Raw genomic sequence first — 15084 nt, forward strand, 5'->3', positions numbered from 1 at the left:
CTCCACATCCTCTCCAGCACCTGTTGTTTCCTGACTTTTTAATGATTGCCATTCTAACTGGTGTGAGATGGTATCTCATTGTGGTTTTGATTTGCATTTCTCTGATGGCCAGTGATGATAAGCATTTTTTCATGTGTCTGTTGGCTGTATGAATGTCTTCTTTTGAGAAATGTCTGTTCATATCCTTTGCCCACTTTTTGATGTCATTTGTGTATCTACTATAGGTTTTTGCTTTGTGGTTACCATGGGACTTACATAAAATTCCAGCAATGACAGGCTATATTTCAAGCTAATAACTAAACTTGATCATATAGAAACACAATTTTATGTAGTTTTATGTTTTTGATGTCACAATTTAAATCTCTTTATATTGTATATTACTTAGAAAGTATTGGGGCTATTATAATAAAAGTTTTGTCAGCCGGGCTCAGTGGCTCACACCTGTAATCCCAGCACTTTGGAAGGCTGAGACGGGCAGATCACGAGGTTAGATCGAGACCATCCTGGCTAACACGGTGAAACCCCATCTCTACTAAAAATACAAAAAATTAGCTGGGCATGGTGATGGCTGCCTGTAGTCCCAGCTACTCGGGAGGCTGAGGCAGGAGAATGGCGTGAACCCGGGAGGCGGAGCTTGCAGTGAGCCGAGATCGTGCCACTGCCCTGCACTCCATCCAGCCTGGGAGATAGCGAGACTTCGTCTCCAAAAAAAAAAAAAAAAAAGTTTTGTCTTTTAATCTTCTTACTAAAGAGACGTGATTTACACACCACCATTACAATAGCTGAGTATTCTGAATTTATCTATGTAATGCTTTTACCAGTGAGTTTTATACTTTCATATGTTTTCATGTACTAATTAGTGTAACTAGTGTACTAATTAGTGTAACTAGTTATTTCAGCTTGAATAACTCCCTTTAGCATATATTAGTTTCAGGCAGGTCTAGCGGTAATAAACTCCCTGTGCAGCTTTGTCTGAGAAAATCTTTCTCTTTCATTTCTGAAAGACAGCTTTGCCAGGTGAAATATTCCTGTTTGGCAGTTGTTTTTCTTCAGCACGTTGAATATATCATCCCACTCTTCCCTGGTCTGTAAGGTCTATCCTGGGAAATCTGCTGTTAGTCTTATTGATATTGTCCTTAATATAACATGCTTCTTTGCTCTTGCTGTTTCCAGAATCCTGTCTTTAAGTTTGATTATATGTCTTCATATAATCTTATTTAGATTGAATCTTACTGGAGACCTCTGACCTTCTCATAATAGTATATATTTATATCTTTCCCCAGATTTGGGAAGCTTTCAGCTATTATTTTTTTCAAATCAGGTTTTGAAAAACCCTCATCCTTATTTCTATAATACATTTGTTAGCTCTTTTGATGATGTCTCATAAATCCTGTAGGCTTTCTTCATTCCTTTTCATTCTTTTTTTTTCCCTCCTTTGACCATATATTTTGAAATAATCTATCGAGTTCACACATTTTTTTTCTCCCACTTGATCAGTTTTGCTATTTTCTTTACTGCATTTTTCATTTCATTCATTGTATTCTTTAGCTCCAAAATTTGTTTGGTTCTTTTAATGATTTCAACCTGTTAAATTTATCATTTTGTTGATTTATTGTTTTCCTGATTTCATATAATTGATTCTATTTTCTTGAAGTTCACTGAGATTCCTTAAAACAATTTAAATTATCTGTTAGGCAGTTTATAGTCTCTATTTGCAGTCTCTATTTGCAGCTTTTAGGAAATTATTGTTCTTTTAGTGGCGATATGTCTCCTTGATATTTCATGTTTCTTGTTGCCTTATGTTGATGTCTGTGCACTTGATGGGGGTAGTCATCTCTTTCAGATTTTATGCACTGGTTTCAGTGGGTAAAGCCTTTCCCCTATGAGAGGGTGCTAGGCCCCTGGCTGGGTGAGGTGCAGTGGTTCTGGTTCCAGACAGGACACAGCAGTATAGTCTCCATGGAGTTCTGTTAGCTGAGGTCAGTGTGACAAAGATTGCAGGGATCCTCAGCAGCTGATACCGTGAATGTCCACAGCAGTGGTGAGGGCTATTGGGATTGTCAGTGGCAATGGCTGCTAGTTTCTCCCAATCTCTTATTCTCCCACCAATGAATCTTTGGACAATGGGATCTCTTTTGGCACAAGGTCTGGCTTGTGTGCCTGCTCACAGTGGCAGTGGTACAGGTGTCTGATGAGTGGCATGTAAAGCAGCCATGGAGCCAAGTCTTGAAGTATGAGCATGCAGAGGGACTATGGCTCTGGGATCCAAGGCATTAATGGCACTAGTGCTGGGATGAAGGCACCCCCACTTCCATGTTGGTGCTTATGAAGTAATGGGTAAGCCATGGAACCTGGGACAGGACTATGGGCATGAATAGAGCTACAGTGGCTCCAGGGTTAGGGGTGCCAGCTAGCTCTCTACGGCAGCTAAGTTTGTGCCCAGAGCACAGGCATGCACTGAGAGACCTTGGCTCTGGGGCCCACACATGATCTCGCTTGCTATGGTTCTGGTGTATGAGACATGGGTACACACAGTAAACCCTCAGAGTAGGGGTCAGCAATGTGGGCACCTGTGCAACAGCCACAGCTCAGAGGTTGGGGGCATGCACAGGGATGGGAAATGTGGTAGCTCCAGTCCCAGAACAGCACAAGAGCACCTGATTCTTAGGGGTTATGGGAGTGTGCAGCCACATCTCCCTCTATGGGTTCCTGGACACGAATGGCTGTTGGTTACCTCTGTTGCAAAAGATGCCACTGTCCTCTGCCGAGCAGGCTGCTGGGAGCCACAGCAATTTACCTGTACAGCTTATACCAATATCCTCTGCATTTCTTCATTCCTAATCATCTCCTGGTGCCTCAAGTATGCCAATTTCAACAGCAATCCTTTCTGTGAATATTACTCTTCTTCTTTTTTTCCTTCAGTATGTTGCTGCAGATTCTTAAATAGATCCTTGAGCACTCTCAGGGCTATTCTGGTTTGTGAATGGCTATTTTTTTTTTTTATGGGGAGATTAAGGCTTGTAGATCTACTACTCTGACATATTGGTGACATCACTCCCAGGACTTTCTTAAAATGCCAGTGAATAGATTCTTAAAGTGGCCTCCATTATGTTCTAATCTCGGTTTTCACATCTTTGTATGACTCCATCCCCTTAAGTGTGAGGAGGACCTGTGACTTGCTTCTAAGCAATACAGTAGTGCCCTCTTATGTCTGGGGGATATGTTCCAAGACCCCTAGTGGATCTCCGAAACCACAGACAGTACTGAACCCAACTGCCATTAATTGGAACACATTTCTGTTCATGTCTTCCACCTACAAATTTAATGCTTTTCCAGTCTTAACCAAGCACTTATGCACTGTGACTGTAACTTTTGCAGTTTGAGGTGTGACAGCAAAACTAGCACGAATTTCTTTTTCCTTCTTCACAATTTCACAGACGATTTGTTCTTATAGATCTTAGCAATCTCAGCATATAATTTATTTTCTTTCATTACTAAGCCAAGAACTTTCACCTTTTCATTTAAAGGGGACATTTTATAACTTCTCTTTGGCATATCTAAATTGCCAGCTCTTGTGCTTTGTGGCCATGATTAAAATAAGGGTTACTTGAACACAAGCACTGAAATAACACAATCGATCTGATAATGAAGATGACTACTGAGTGACTAATGGGCACATAGTGCAGACGACTGGATATATCTTTATTCCTATATATGTTTTTTAGCTTTGTTCTGGAATTCAGTTAAGTGGCTTGGAAAGAGTTTGATCCTTTTGTCTGTTATATTTAAGATTTGTTTGTTAAGACTACTAGATTAATACTCAGTCTCTGGAAAATTATTCTGTATTACTATGACAATTATTCTATACTACTACTACCACTATGTGTACTCTATCCAATTCCCAATCATGACATTTTCCACTCTAGCTTGTGGAAAATGTCACCTCTAACTCTTTTAGCATAGGTCAGTCTTGGCCTAGTCTCGAGTAGTTTCCTCAAGGCATGCACTAATCAGTGCACAGATGCTCAAAGGTGACCCTCTGCATACTTCTAGTGTTTTCTCTCTGTAAGGCAATCCTTCCTTCCTCTAGAATTTCTGTTTTTCTGACTTGGTCTATCTGGGCTCACAGCTCCATTTCCTCAACTTGGATAGTCAACAAGCTGTTTCCCAACCTTGGACTACAGCTTGGAAACTCTCTCAAAGCATTAAGAGAGGACAACTGTAGGACTCATCTCATTTGTTTCCCATCTCACAGGGATCACTGTACCTTGTTGTATGATGTCCCATGTCTTGAAATCATTGTTTCATATGCAGTTTGTTGGTTGGTTGTTTTAGGCAGCAAGGTAATGGGGCCACTATCTTGTCTGGAAGCGTAATACTTGAGCTACTTCTTATGAAAAAGAAAGGCTGACTCGGGGTTAAAACAAGAGCACAGAGGACAGAGCAAAGAGCCACAGAATTTTCTCATGAAGCAGGACAGAAGACCTAATCAAGAAACTGGCAATATATGCTTAATTTTAAAATTTCTAGTGAACAGTGACTGCTATAGTCCTCCTATTTTCTTACTTTTCCATCAGTGTGCCTATTGCACTTAATGCATGTTTCTCTTACTATTGTGTTTGGTGAGTGTTTGTGTGGAGGGGGTGCAGATCTTATGTCTCTTAAGTTCACAAATCTTCAGACTGAGTGGAAGCATACCTGAGTAGTTTCATCTCCATCTGGGTCTGCTTCAGAAGAGACCTAAACCTCAAGCCTAAGCCTAATGACTAACTGGGATGAAATTTTCTTGAGAGGATCTGAATATATTTTCATGTGGGAGAAATACAAATTTGTGGCCAGAGGGTAAACTGGTGTTTACACTCCTTCTCTCAAGAGGCAGAATTATGACCCCACTTCTTGAAAATACATGGGCTCTGTGACAACTCTGACACACAGAAAAAAATGACACTGTGACACTATCTGGGCCCAGGCCCCAAGATGGCACCTTCTACCTCTTATGTCTTGGAACTGTCCTTTGGAATGGTTGTTCTGGCAGAAGCCAAAGCCATATAGCAAGTCCAACTGCCATGAAATTGCTATATATGGAGAAAGTCATGCTAGCTAGTCCCTAGCTGCTCCAGTCATTCTAGCCCAGGCACCAGACATGTGAGTGAAGGAGCCATGTTGAATATTCTACACCAGCATATACCATATGGAGAACAGAGGCCCTAGACATATAGCTTCAGTCATCTCCAGATGTTTAAACCACTCTAGCTGAGGCCCCAGACACCATGAAGCAGAGGCATATCATCCAGCTGAGCCCTTATCAAATGCCTCACCTATAAAACACTAGATATAATAAAATGGCTATTACCATAAGCCACTAAGGCAGGGAATTTTTATTCACTAATGTATCCCTTACATGCAGAACAGTGACTGGCATATTAAAGACACTGAAGTACTTGTTGTAAGCCAACTTAAAAATGGTATTTCTAGATCACCTAGAAAGTGAGTGCAATGGATAAAAAATAAGGTTTGAAAGTAGGCATTTCAACATTTAGAGGCTGAGGAGATGAAGAGGAACCAGCAAAGGAGACTGAGAGAATACAACTAGTAAGAAAGAAGAATAAATAAGAAAGTGTTCTAGAATCAAAGTAAAGAAAGCGTTTCATAAAGGGGAAATGATCAAGTATGTCACGGATATGCTGATAGATAAAGACGAACACTGAACATTAATTCTGGATTTGCTAGTGTGGAAAGTCACCAATGACCTTGACCTGAAGAGTTTAGTAGAATAATGAGGATGAAGTTTGACTTCATCCTCACTGCACTGAGAACAGAATTAGAATGGAGGAAGATAAAACAGACTTTTAAAAAATGAGTTTCCGGTCAACTGCAGAAAGGACCAGAGGGGAGATGCAATGCCAAGATTTGCTGTTGATATATTATAAAAATATTTTTGCATGCTAATAAGAATAATCCTGCAAAGAAGAGAAAAAAATAATAATACAGAGAAAAGAGGCAATTTAGTTGTTGAGAAGGGATAAAATCCAGCACATAAATGAGTGTATTGGTCCTAGATAAGAACAAAAAAAAAAATTTATCTGGAATTAGGAAGAGAAAAAGTAGAGTTCACAGGTATGCATGCAGGTATACTGATAAGACGTGCTACAAATTTCCTTCTATTTGCTTCTATTTTCGCAGTAAAATAGGAAGCATGGTCATAATCTCAGAATGAAGAGAGGGGAGATGTGAAATAGTCCTTTAGCACTGTACTCAAATATACTTGGCACATATCTCACTTGAGAACTTATCACATTGTGCTGTAATTATTTACGTACATATCTCTTTTTCCACTACATTATAAAATAATTTAAGGTATAGGAAGTACTTTTCATTTTTGCATTACCAGCACGTAACACAGTGCTCTACAAACAAATGTTTGTTAATTTGTTGATTGAATAAATTAGTGTTACTGATTCAAGATTTGGGAGCAAAGTCAAGAGTTCTAAAATAGCAATCAATAAAATACTGTCAAACATCTACTTGATACATATGCCTAAGTGTACGTTGCAAATATTCAAAAACTGAAAACATTAAACTTCAACTTATTTATGAAATTTAAAAAAAAACTACAGACAGAACACAAACATTTTGTTTTTTAACATATTAAGGAAGTAATGAGATACTAACATAAAACGTAGAGACATGGATGAAGCTGGAAACCATCATTCTCAGCAAACTATCACAAGAACAGAATATCAAACAACACATGTTCTCACTAATAAGGTGGAGCTGAACAAGGAGAACACATGGACACAGGGAGGGGAACATCACACACCGGGGCCCGTCAGGGGGTGGGGGGGCTAGGGGAGGGATAGCATTAGGCGAAATACCTCATGTAGATGACGGGTTGATCGGTGCAGCAAACGACCATGGCATGTGTACACCTATTTAACAAAACTGCACGTTCTGCACATGTACCCCAGAACTTAAAATATAATTTAAAAAAGAGAAAAAACAATGTGTAGAGCTGTAAGTTACACTGGAGTATACCTCACACTGAATCTAGGTATCCAACATTTCATACAAAAAGGTTCAGCTTCCAAAAAGTCAATAGCTGAAAAAAAAGTTACTACAACAATAATTTCCATTAAAAAAAAAAAGTAGGAGCACTCGAAACATAAAAATCCTATACTTACAAAAAATGACTATGGTGTGAGTTGAGAACAAGTAAAAATTACGTTCCTTGGATCAAGTAAGGGACAACAGAATGCCCCATACTCTCATCCAGGCATTCACACCTGCAATCCCAGCACTTTGGGAAGCTGAAACAGGAGGATAGCTTGAGACTAGGAGTTCAAGGCTACAGTGAGCTATGATTGGGCCACTGCACTCCAGCATGGGTGACAAAGCCAGACTCTGTCTCAATAAATAAAAACAAAACAAAAAGACAAAAACTCTCATTACTTAAGATTTTAAGACAATCAGTACAACTCAAAACCAATGATTTAGCTACAAATTTTAACTTTCATGCAAACCCCAAACAACCCTAAAATGTGTTATTTGGAAGTTACTTTTAGAACCATCAAAATTCAAAGATACTATTTAAAAATCCAGAAATAAAAACAAATTTGAATCATACATATTTTCAGTATCATTTAATTCTTTAATACTTTGGGGACATTTCCTTTTCCTTTAACAAAAAGAATAGAAGTGATACTATATACTGCTAGTAGAAAATTAAGAGCTTTTCTATAAAATCCTATGAAATTAAAATTAAATCAAGTCTTATTTTTAAAAATGCAAAAGAAGCCAGATAATAGACTTAACGACCATGAAGCAGACCCACTTCCCTCTGAACCAAGGATTTCCTATGCTTTCTAGATATCCCTTCAGAAAAGGCCTTCTCTAAATTAACTGAACAATTTGGAATATCAAGAAGTAGGTAGAGAGCAGGAATGTGAGCAGATCATCGAACAGATGTTTTTACTCCATGATGACTAAAATGAAGTCCATAGAAGCAGGTGAGGAAAAAAATAACACAATCTCCTGATGTGCAGCTGTCACAGACCCAGAGCAGTCTGCTGCTGTGACTCTCTGCCTGCGACCTGAGGGTCAGTTGCTTCATTAGATGCAGTGGAAATAAAACTGAACGGGATCTGAAGAGAAATTTTAAAATGGAAGGTACACCTCAACAGCTTTTACTTTTGGTGAAGTCATATGGCTTCCACCACTGAGCAAACTGCAGTGCTTTTTTCCTCTGATCCTCAAAGCTTTCTCGGATGCCTTTCCTCCAAAGTCTTGGTTCTATATCCAGCATCCCACCTATGATTTCCTTTTAAAGAAAGAGAAAAGCACAAACACAAGCATGTATAAATAATGAAAACATAAACTACTTCTGTTTATTCTGCTATAAAATATAACAAGTAGTTCTCCATGACAATGTTCAAGCATAAATACTAGTTGAAGTTAAAAAAATGTTTTCAATTAATTCTAACTATGCAAACCGTGTGATTCTAAGAGTCCAAGATAGCCGCACCTCCTATCAAGCAATTTGTCCATTTTGCTGCTTATTAGCACATCTACTAGATGGTAAAAAAGGGGAGGCAGAAAAAGTGAAATTTAATTAATTTGATCTCTATTAGAGGCTCCGGTAAACAATTCTGCAAAAATGTTAATCAACTTGTAGCAATTATTAACTTTATTGCTCAACTGCAGGTGAAACCCAGGCTAATGTTCTCTCTCTGCTACCAAGTATATTTATAAATTAGTTTCTTCCACTATTAGCAGGAAATCTTTTTTTCAGGAAACAAAATCCTATTGTAATACTAGTCTAAGTAAACCTATCGATAGAATTAAAAATTACATATTACTTTCATTTAAAAAATCACATTCTCAAGTCCTGTAATAAATGGCTTTTTGGTTATCTGCGTATTATTTTTGATTTCCTTCATGATCCTCTTCCTGTGCTGTTAGCTATAGAAATAAATCAAATTTAGTCATGTGAGTATCCATGTAAGAAAGACATGGGGGAGACTCCCAATGCTTACATGCTTAGAGGGAGGGCAGTATGGTAACAAAGAAAAAAAAAAACACAAAAAACAAAACAACAACAAAAAACAGACTAAGGATCAAATTCTGCGTAGTCAGTCTAGCTCCACTGGACTGTGTGGTGAGATCCTGCACAAAGCACATAATCTTTCAGATGCAGGTTCTTCATCTTACTTGGGGACCTACTATGCAGAAGCAAATGGCATTTATGTTGTAGGGGCTACAGAGATAATACACAGTTGTCTTCAGACAGAAGAATCTGGAACTGTGGTGGGAGCCGTAATAATCCAGCTATGCAACAGACTGTCTCATAAAGTAGAAGGTAAGTGCCAAAGCAGACCATTTGGAGACTCAAAAACAAAACAAAACAAAAATCTAGTTGTTGGATAGACCAAGAGATGCTTCATGGAAAAGGGAACCTCCTATCATCAGGGAAGGGAAATAAAGGGGTCAACAGAGATAGTAGAAAAGAGAAATGGGGCAAATTTAGATTTAGTTCGAGAGCTTCTCAGCATTGGTCCAAATAAACAATGTAGTTTAAGAAAGCCTAGCTTATAAAAGTTTACCTAAAATTGTCTATAAAATACCAAGGTTTGTCTTATCTGTACCATATAAGCTTGACTCTTGTTCTGTTATCAAAGCAGCTGTTAATGGAAAGACTGCCCCCCTAATCTCTTCTAGCTCTCTGAACAACTGCTTCAGCAGCAGACTGCAGGGAGGTCTCGAGCCCACAGGCTATTTCTTAAAAAGCAAATTTTGAGGAAAATGGCTCAGTGACACAATGCTGACAGAGAAAATTTACTTTTAACTCCAAAACTGTATCATATAAACCAGAATGCATGAATAATATGTGAAGAGAGGGCAATCTCCCAGTTTAATATATACAACTTTTAAAAACTGGATATTTTAACTTTCTTTTTTCTTGGACCAAGTTTTTTTGTTTGTTTCGTTTTTGTTTTTAATAAATCCAGCCATAGAGTTTCTAGTTATAAAGCTCTACTGAGTAACAACAGGATTTTTCAGAACAGTGGGAAAACATTTCCTTCTAGTTAAGAAAAAATTCTGAACACCTCTCAACTTTCTGTAACATGTTGCAACAGTTCAAAGATGCATGTAACTTTGTTATGCTGGTTAAACCATTAAGATCAAGAGCATTAAAAAGTGTTGAATCAGGCCGGGCGCGGTGGCTCAAGCCTGTAATCCCAGCACTTTGGGAGGCCGAGACGGGCGGATCACGAAGTCAGGAGATCGAGACCATCCTGGCTGACACGGTGAAACCCCGTCTCTACTGAAAAATACCAAAAAAAAACCTAGCCGGGCGAGGTGGCAGGCGCCTGTAGTCCCAGCTACTCGGGAGGCTGAGGCAGGAGAATGGCGGGAACCCGGGAGGCGGAGCTTGCAGTGAGCTGAGATCCGGCCACTGCACTCCAGCCTGGGCAACAGAGCGACACTCCGTCTCAAAAAAAAAAAAAAAAAGTGTTGAATCAAACCTCTGGAGTTGAGATTCCTCTTGAGATATTTCTACTCATTGCAGAAGATGGTCCTCTGCAGGAGATGAAAGTGGGGAGCAGGGTGGAAAACAGGGAATCCCAAGCAGAGCTCATTAAGGCCTCTCTTTTTTAGAGGGCCTGACTACATAGGGATAAATACGAGTGGAAAGGCCTGATCTACACTAGATGAAAGGCTCACTTCTAAAACTATCATTGCCCAGATTACTTTTAACTGTTTCAATTACTGCATTAACTTTATTCCACTTCTTGACAGTAAGTAATAAAATTCTGAGATACTTTGTATACTTTAATTTAAAGACTATACACCACAGAATATAAGGCGGCAACTGTGGCAGTGGATCAAAAGATCTGTATGCTAATATCTGCCCAGAAACTATCAGCGTAAAATGAGTCATGTGTTCTTCTTGGACTACACCTTGCTTAATTATAAACGAAAACGAGAAAATTTGTTCTCTAGTTCAACCTTGACTATATGCACCCCTAGTTCTGTCACTTACGAGCGCATTACCCTGGGCAAGTTACCTAATCTCTCTGTAGCTCAGTTTCTTCATTTGTAAAGTGAAATTTATAATAATATCCACACAATAGGATTATTGTGAGCATTAAATGAATGCTTAGCTCAGTAGCTGGCACAGTGTAAGCCCTTAATAAGTTTTAGCAATTATCATCATTCTCAACACAAGCCTGGCTGCCTCCAAAAACAACCATTATAGTAATTGTTGACACTGTCAAGAAATGTTTGGTTCCAAAGTAACATTCCTGGCTCTGTTATATACATTCCGGGATATTTTTATTAATAGTTGCTAGGTATTCTCTCTCTAAAAACTGGGTGGAGCAGTACTCACCAATTTCTTTGTATACTGTGCCCAAAGTTTTTATTTCCCTTCAAAAGAAAAATGTTACCAAATTGCTAACTCTGGGATTTTATCAAATTTGTGAGCATACCTTTCCAAAGTAATGAGGGAATTTGTGCTGATCTTCAATGACATGGGCAAACCCTCCATGAAGGCCAAAATCCACAGAGAAGTAAGGTAACCCTCTGGGTACCTAAATAAACAGACAAATCACAAATGGAATGTAGTATGAAACCAGAAAGTTATATTTAATCCCTCCCTTCTTTGGAAGGACAGTAATCTTAAGCATTCCTCAAGACAAATGTATAAAACGAATTTCCAATTCTAGAGATATTTAAACAATGACCTAACTTTCTGAGTAAAATATCTCATTTTGGTAGCCTTTCAGCCAGATAGTTCATCATTATCTATGAATTATAATCAAATCCAACTATTTTGCTGTCCTTGGGGAAAACCAAGGGGGAAAACTATACTTTTAAAAAATGCAAATGCAGAATAACTTCCCTTAGACTACACAAATAGAGAAGAAGTATATGCCTTCTTGTATTCTACTCACAATGCAGAACAGCAAGAGGGACCTGGCCACATACTTATAGCTCTCCCTGAATCTTTACAGTTACATATTTATCAAAGATAAATTATATAAAAACAATCATAATTTTTTATGAGCTAGTGAAGTGGATACAGCAACACTTAGTTTACCAGTCTTATTTCAAAATATCTCCAGGATTAAATCCCTACTGTCTTTTTCTCTCCCTTCCTTACTCCTTCCTTCCCTCCCTCTCTTTCTCTCTCTATACATACACACACACACACACACACACATATTTTAAACTATCTCATGACTAGGAAAAGCCATAAATTCTTGTTTTCTCTATCAAGTAAGTAAATTCCGTGTCCTTGCAAGTTTTGCTTCAAAGCCCAAACTTTGCCACTAGAAATTATCCAAGTAGGTCAATTTATAGCAACATTTCTCCTCTCTAATCCCCTCATATAGTCTGCACTTACTTATTTGAGCACTGAATCACACGGTCCTACTTAACTATACAAATTGCGTATTGTGTCCTTTAAAAGGTACAACGTGGGAGGGCACAGTATGGTATAGTGGAGAGTGGTCACCTTGAAATCTAAGGCAACTAAAATTAGGGCTTATAAAGTTGTTCATGTTATTTAAAAAGCACAAGTAAAAATCTGTTCACGAAATAGTATATAACATTAAATACAGAGAAATGGGTTACCATTTGTGGCTTTAATTTTTCTATATTTCCACATATTTAAATATAATAATGATGTTATGATCTTGACTATTAGGAAACAGCAAAATAAATGAGACAGACAAGGCTCCAATTGCAACTCTGATTCTTGTAAGTGTGTTATCCCAGACAAGTTAATTAACATCTCTGAGTCTCATGAAAAACATGAAGAAATGCCCTAGTCCCCAATTTGCCAAGAATATACTGCCTTAGGTGACAAAAGGGACTTTGCAGATATTATTAAGGATCTTGAAATGAGGGGATTTTCCTGGGTTTTCCAAATAGGCCCAATGTAATCATAAGGACACTCAAAAGAGAGAGATAGGAAGGTCAAAGTCAGAGAAAGATGGAAGATACTACACTCTTGGCTTTGAAGAGGAAGGAAGGGGCCATAAGCCATGGAATGCATGTGGCTTCTAAGAGCTAGAAAAGGCAAATGAAAGGATTCTTTCCAGAGCCTCCAGAAGGAATGCAGGCCTGCTGACACCTTGATTTTAGCCCCAAGAAACCCACTTTGCACTTGCAATCACCAGATTTTTAAGATAAATCTGTGGTGTTTTAGGCCAATATGTTTGTGGTAATTTCTTACAGCAGCAATAGGAAACCAATATACATGCCAAAGCTCAACAACCTATGGCATATATGCCAAGATGGCACAATGAACACACTACTACTTTCACACAAAAGGCAACTGCTGCCACAAGGTTCTCCATTCTCTTCCTGCAGGCTGCAAAAGGTACAACCTGCTGCTTGCTAGAAGAGTTGTTAGCAGGCATTGCAAAGGCTCTAGTATCAAAGCGTATGTACATTTAGCACTTTTTCTGCACTGGCCAGTCAGAGGAAATGCATTTGGAACTCTGGCACCACTCTTTAAAGGCACTGACAGAATTAAAGCAAAACTTTTTATTTATGGTAGAAAAATAGAAGTATTTGGATTTTTCACTTTTATTCCAGATGTTACTCCTGACTTCTTATAAGTATCCTTGAGTTTGAAGGCCTCTGGTAAACCCACATTTTTGTGAGAAGTGCTTTCCTTAGTTTACAACATCAATTTCTAAATGTTGGATGTTTTTTCTATTGCTATAGTTATCACAAAATTAAACTTAAAATACCATTTTTTAAAGTTCAGAAAGAATTCTCATGCAATCTCACTAAAACAGCCTTGTGAAAAATGACTGCTTTTCTTGACAGTTACTTATTATCATGCAATTCCTCTGCATTGAACACTCAGATCTGTTTTTTCTGTTTATTTCCATGAACTTCACATTACACTGAAAAGAAAGCAAATGGGCCAGAGAAAATGAACAAAATGGGCAGATAAAGAGAAGCTTACCTTCATATAGCAAAGAAAAACATAAATTTGTAAAAATCAGAATGGATTACATATACATGAATCTCTACTATAAGCCAAGAATTTACACAGTGAAAAAAAATCACCCCACCCTCAAGGATGCAGGCAAAATATTTCATGAAATTATTAAGGACGTAAAGTTTTCAAAAAAAGTACAATAAGTTTCTTTCAGAAGTAATAATAATGTTAAAATAATTCAGTATTGTTCACTTCGTGTTCAAAAATATTTTCATTAATTTTTGAAAAGATAATGGAAAGTTTATTAACTAAAAAGTGACCTCCTTTGGAATAATTCTTATATACTCTTCTCATTCTCACTTCCATCCATATAATTATAAAATCTTAAAGCTAAAGGGGGCTGGGCACAGTGGCTCACACCTGTATTCCCGGCACTTTGGGAGGGGGAGGCGGGCAGATCACGAGGTCAGGAGTTCGAATTCAGCCTGACCAACATGGTGAAACCCCATCTCTATGAAAAATACAGAAATTAGCCAGGCGTGGTGGCGCACACCTGTACTCCCAGCTACTCGGGAGGCAGAGGCAAGAGAATCGCTTGAACCCGGGAGGTGGAGTGATCGTCACTGGGCGACAGAGTGAGACTCCATCTAAAAAAAAAAAGGTAAAAGGGATCTCAAGAGGTTATCTGGTTCATCCTTCATTGACAGTGAACCTCAGCTAGTCTCAGATATAATACTAAGTGATGCCTTAATAAAGGCAATTGCTGCTATCTTTGAAATGCTTTAAAGTTGAATATACAACTGCCATTTTTACAGGATCTGTGTTTCCTATGTTTCATAATGTTAAGTTAAAATATTAAGACCTCCTGGCTACTTAATACAGGCACTCACTGAGCTTTTAAAAAAGAAACAAGTAATAAGTTACTAGATAGTTCACCAGTAAGAAAATGTATATACAATATAGAAAATGAGGACTAATACATCAAATTTTTTCTCCTTTGAAATATTTTCAACCGTCATTAAAATTGTGTTGTGAAAGAATACTTAACAGCAAGAGAAATTGTAACATGAGAAGTGAAAAACCTAGCACAAAAGATGTATGTACATTAAATGCCTTTTTCTATA

At 38.1% G+C, this 15084-nt stretch overlaps 1 protein-coding gene across 1 annotated transcript in view; it reads right to left on the reverse strand.

Annotated features, from left to right (window-relative positions):
• Positions 1-1416: 1416 nt before the first annotated feature.
• Positions 1417-15084, reverse strand: part of LOC105493667 (CWF19 like cell cycle control factor 2) — a 126237-nt gene continuing 112569 nt past the window's right edge. Inside the window, exons 17-18 of the mRNA XM_071075527.1 lie at positions 11490-11591; positions 1417-8317 (exon numbers count right to left, since the gene is read on the reverse strand). Coding sequence (XP_070931628.1) covers positions 8174-8317; positions 11490-11591 — 246 coding nt within the window. The 3' untranslated portion in view covers positions 1417-8173. The remainder of the gene's footprint in view (positions 8318-11489; positions 11592-15084) is intronic.

Source organism: Macaca nemestrina, chromosome 12, assembly GCF_043159975.1.
Source record: "Macaca nemestrina isolate mMacNem1 chromosome 12, mMacNem.hap1, whole genome shotgun sequence".
NCBI classification, from domain to species: Eukaryota; Metazoa; Chordata; class Mammalia; order Primates; family Cercopithecidae; genus Macaca; species Macaca nemestrina.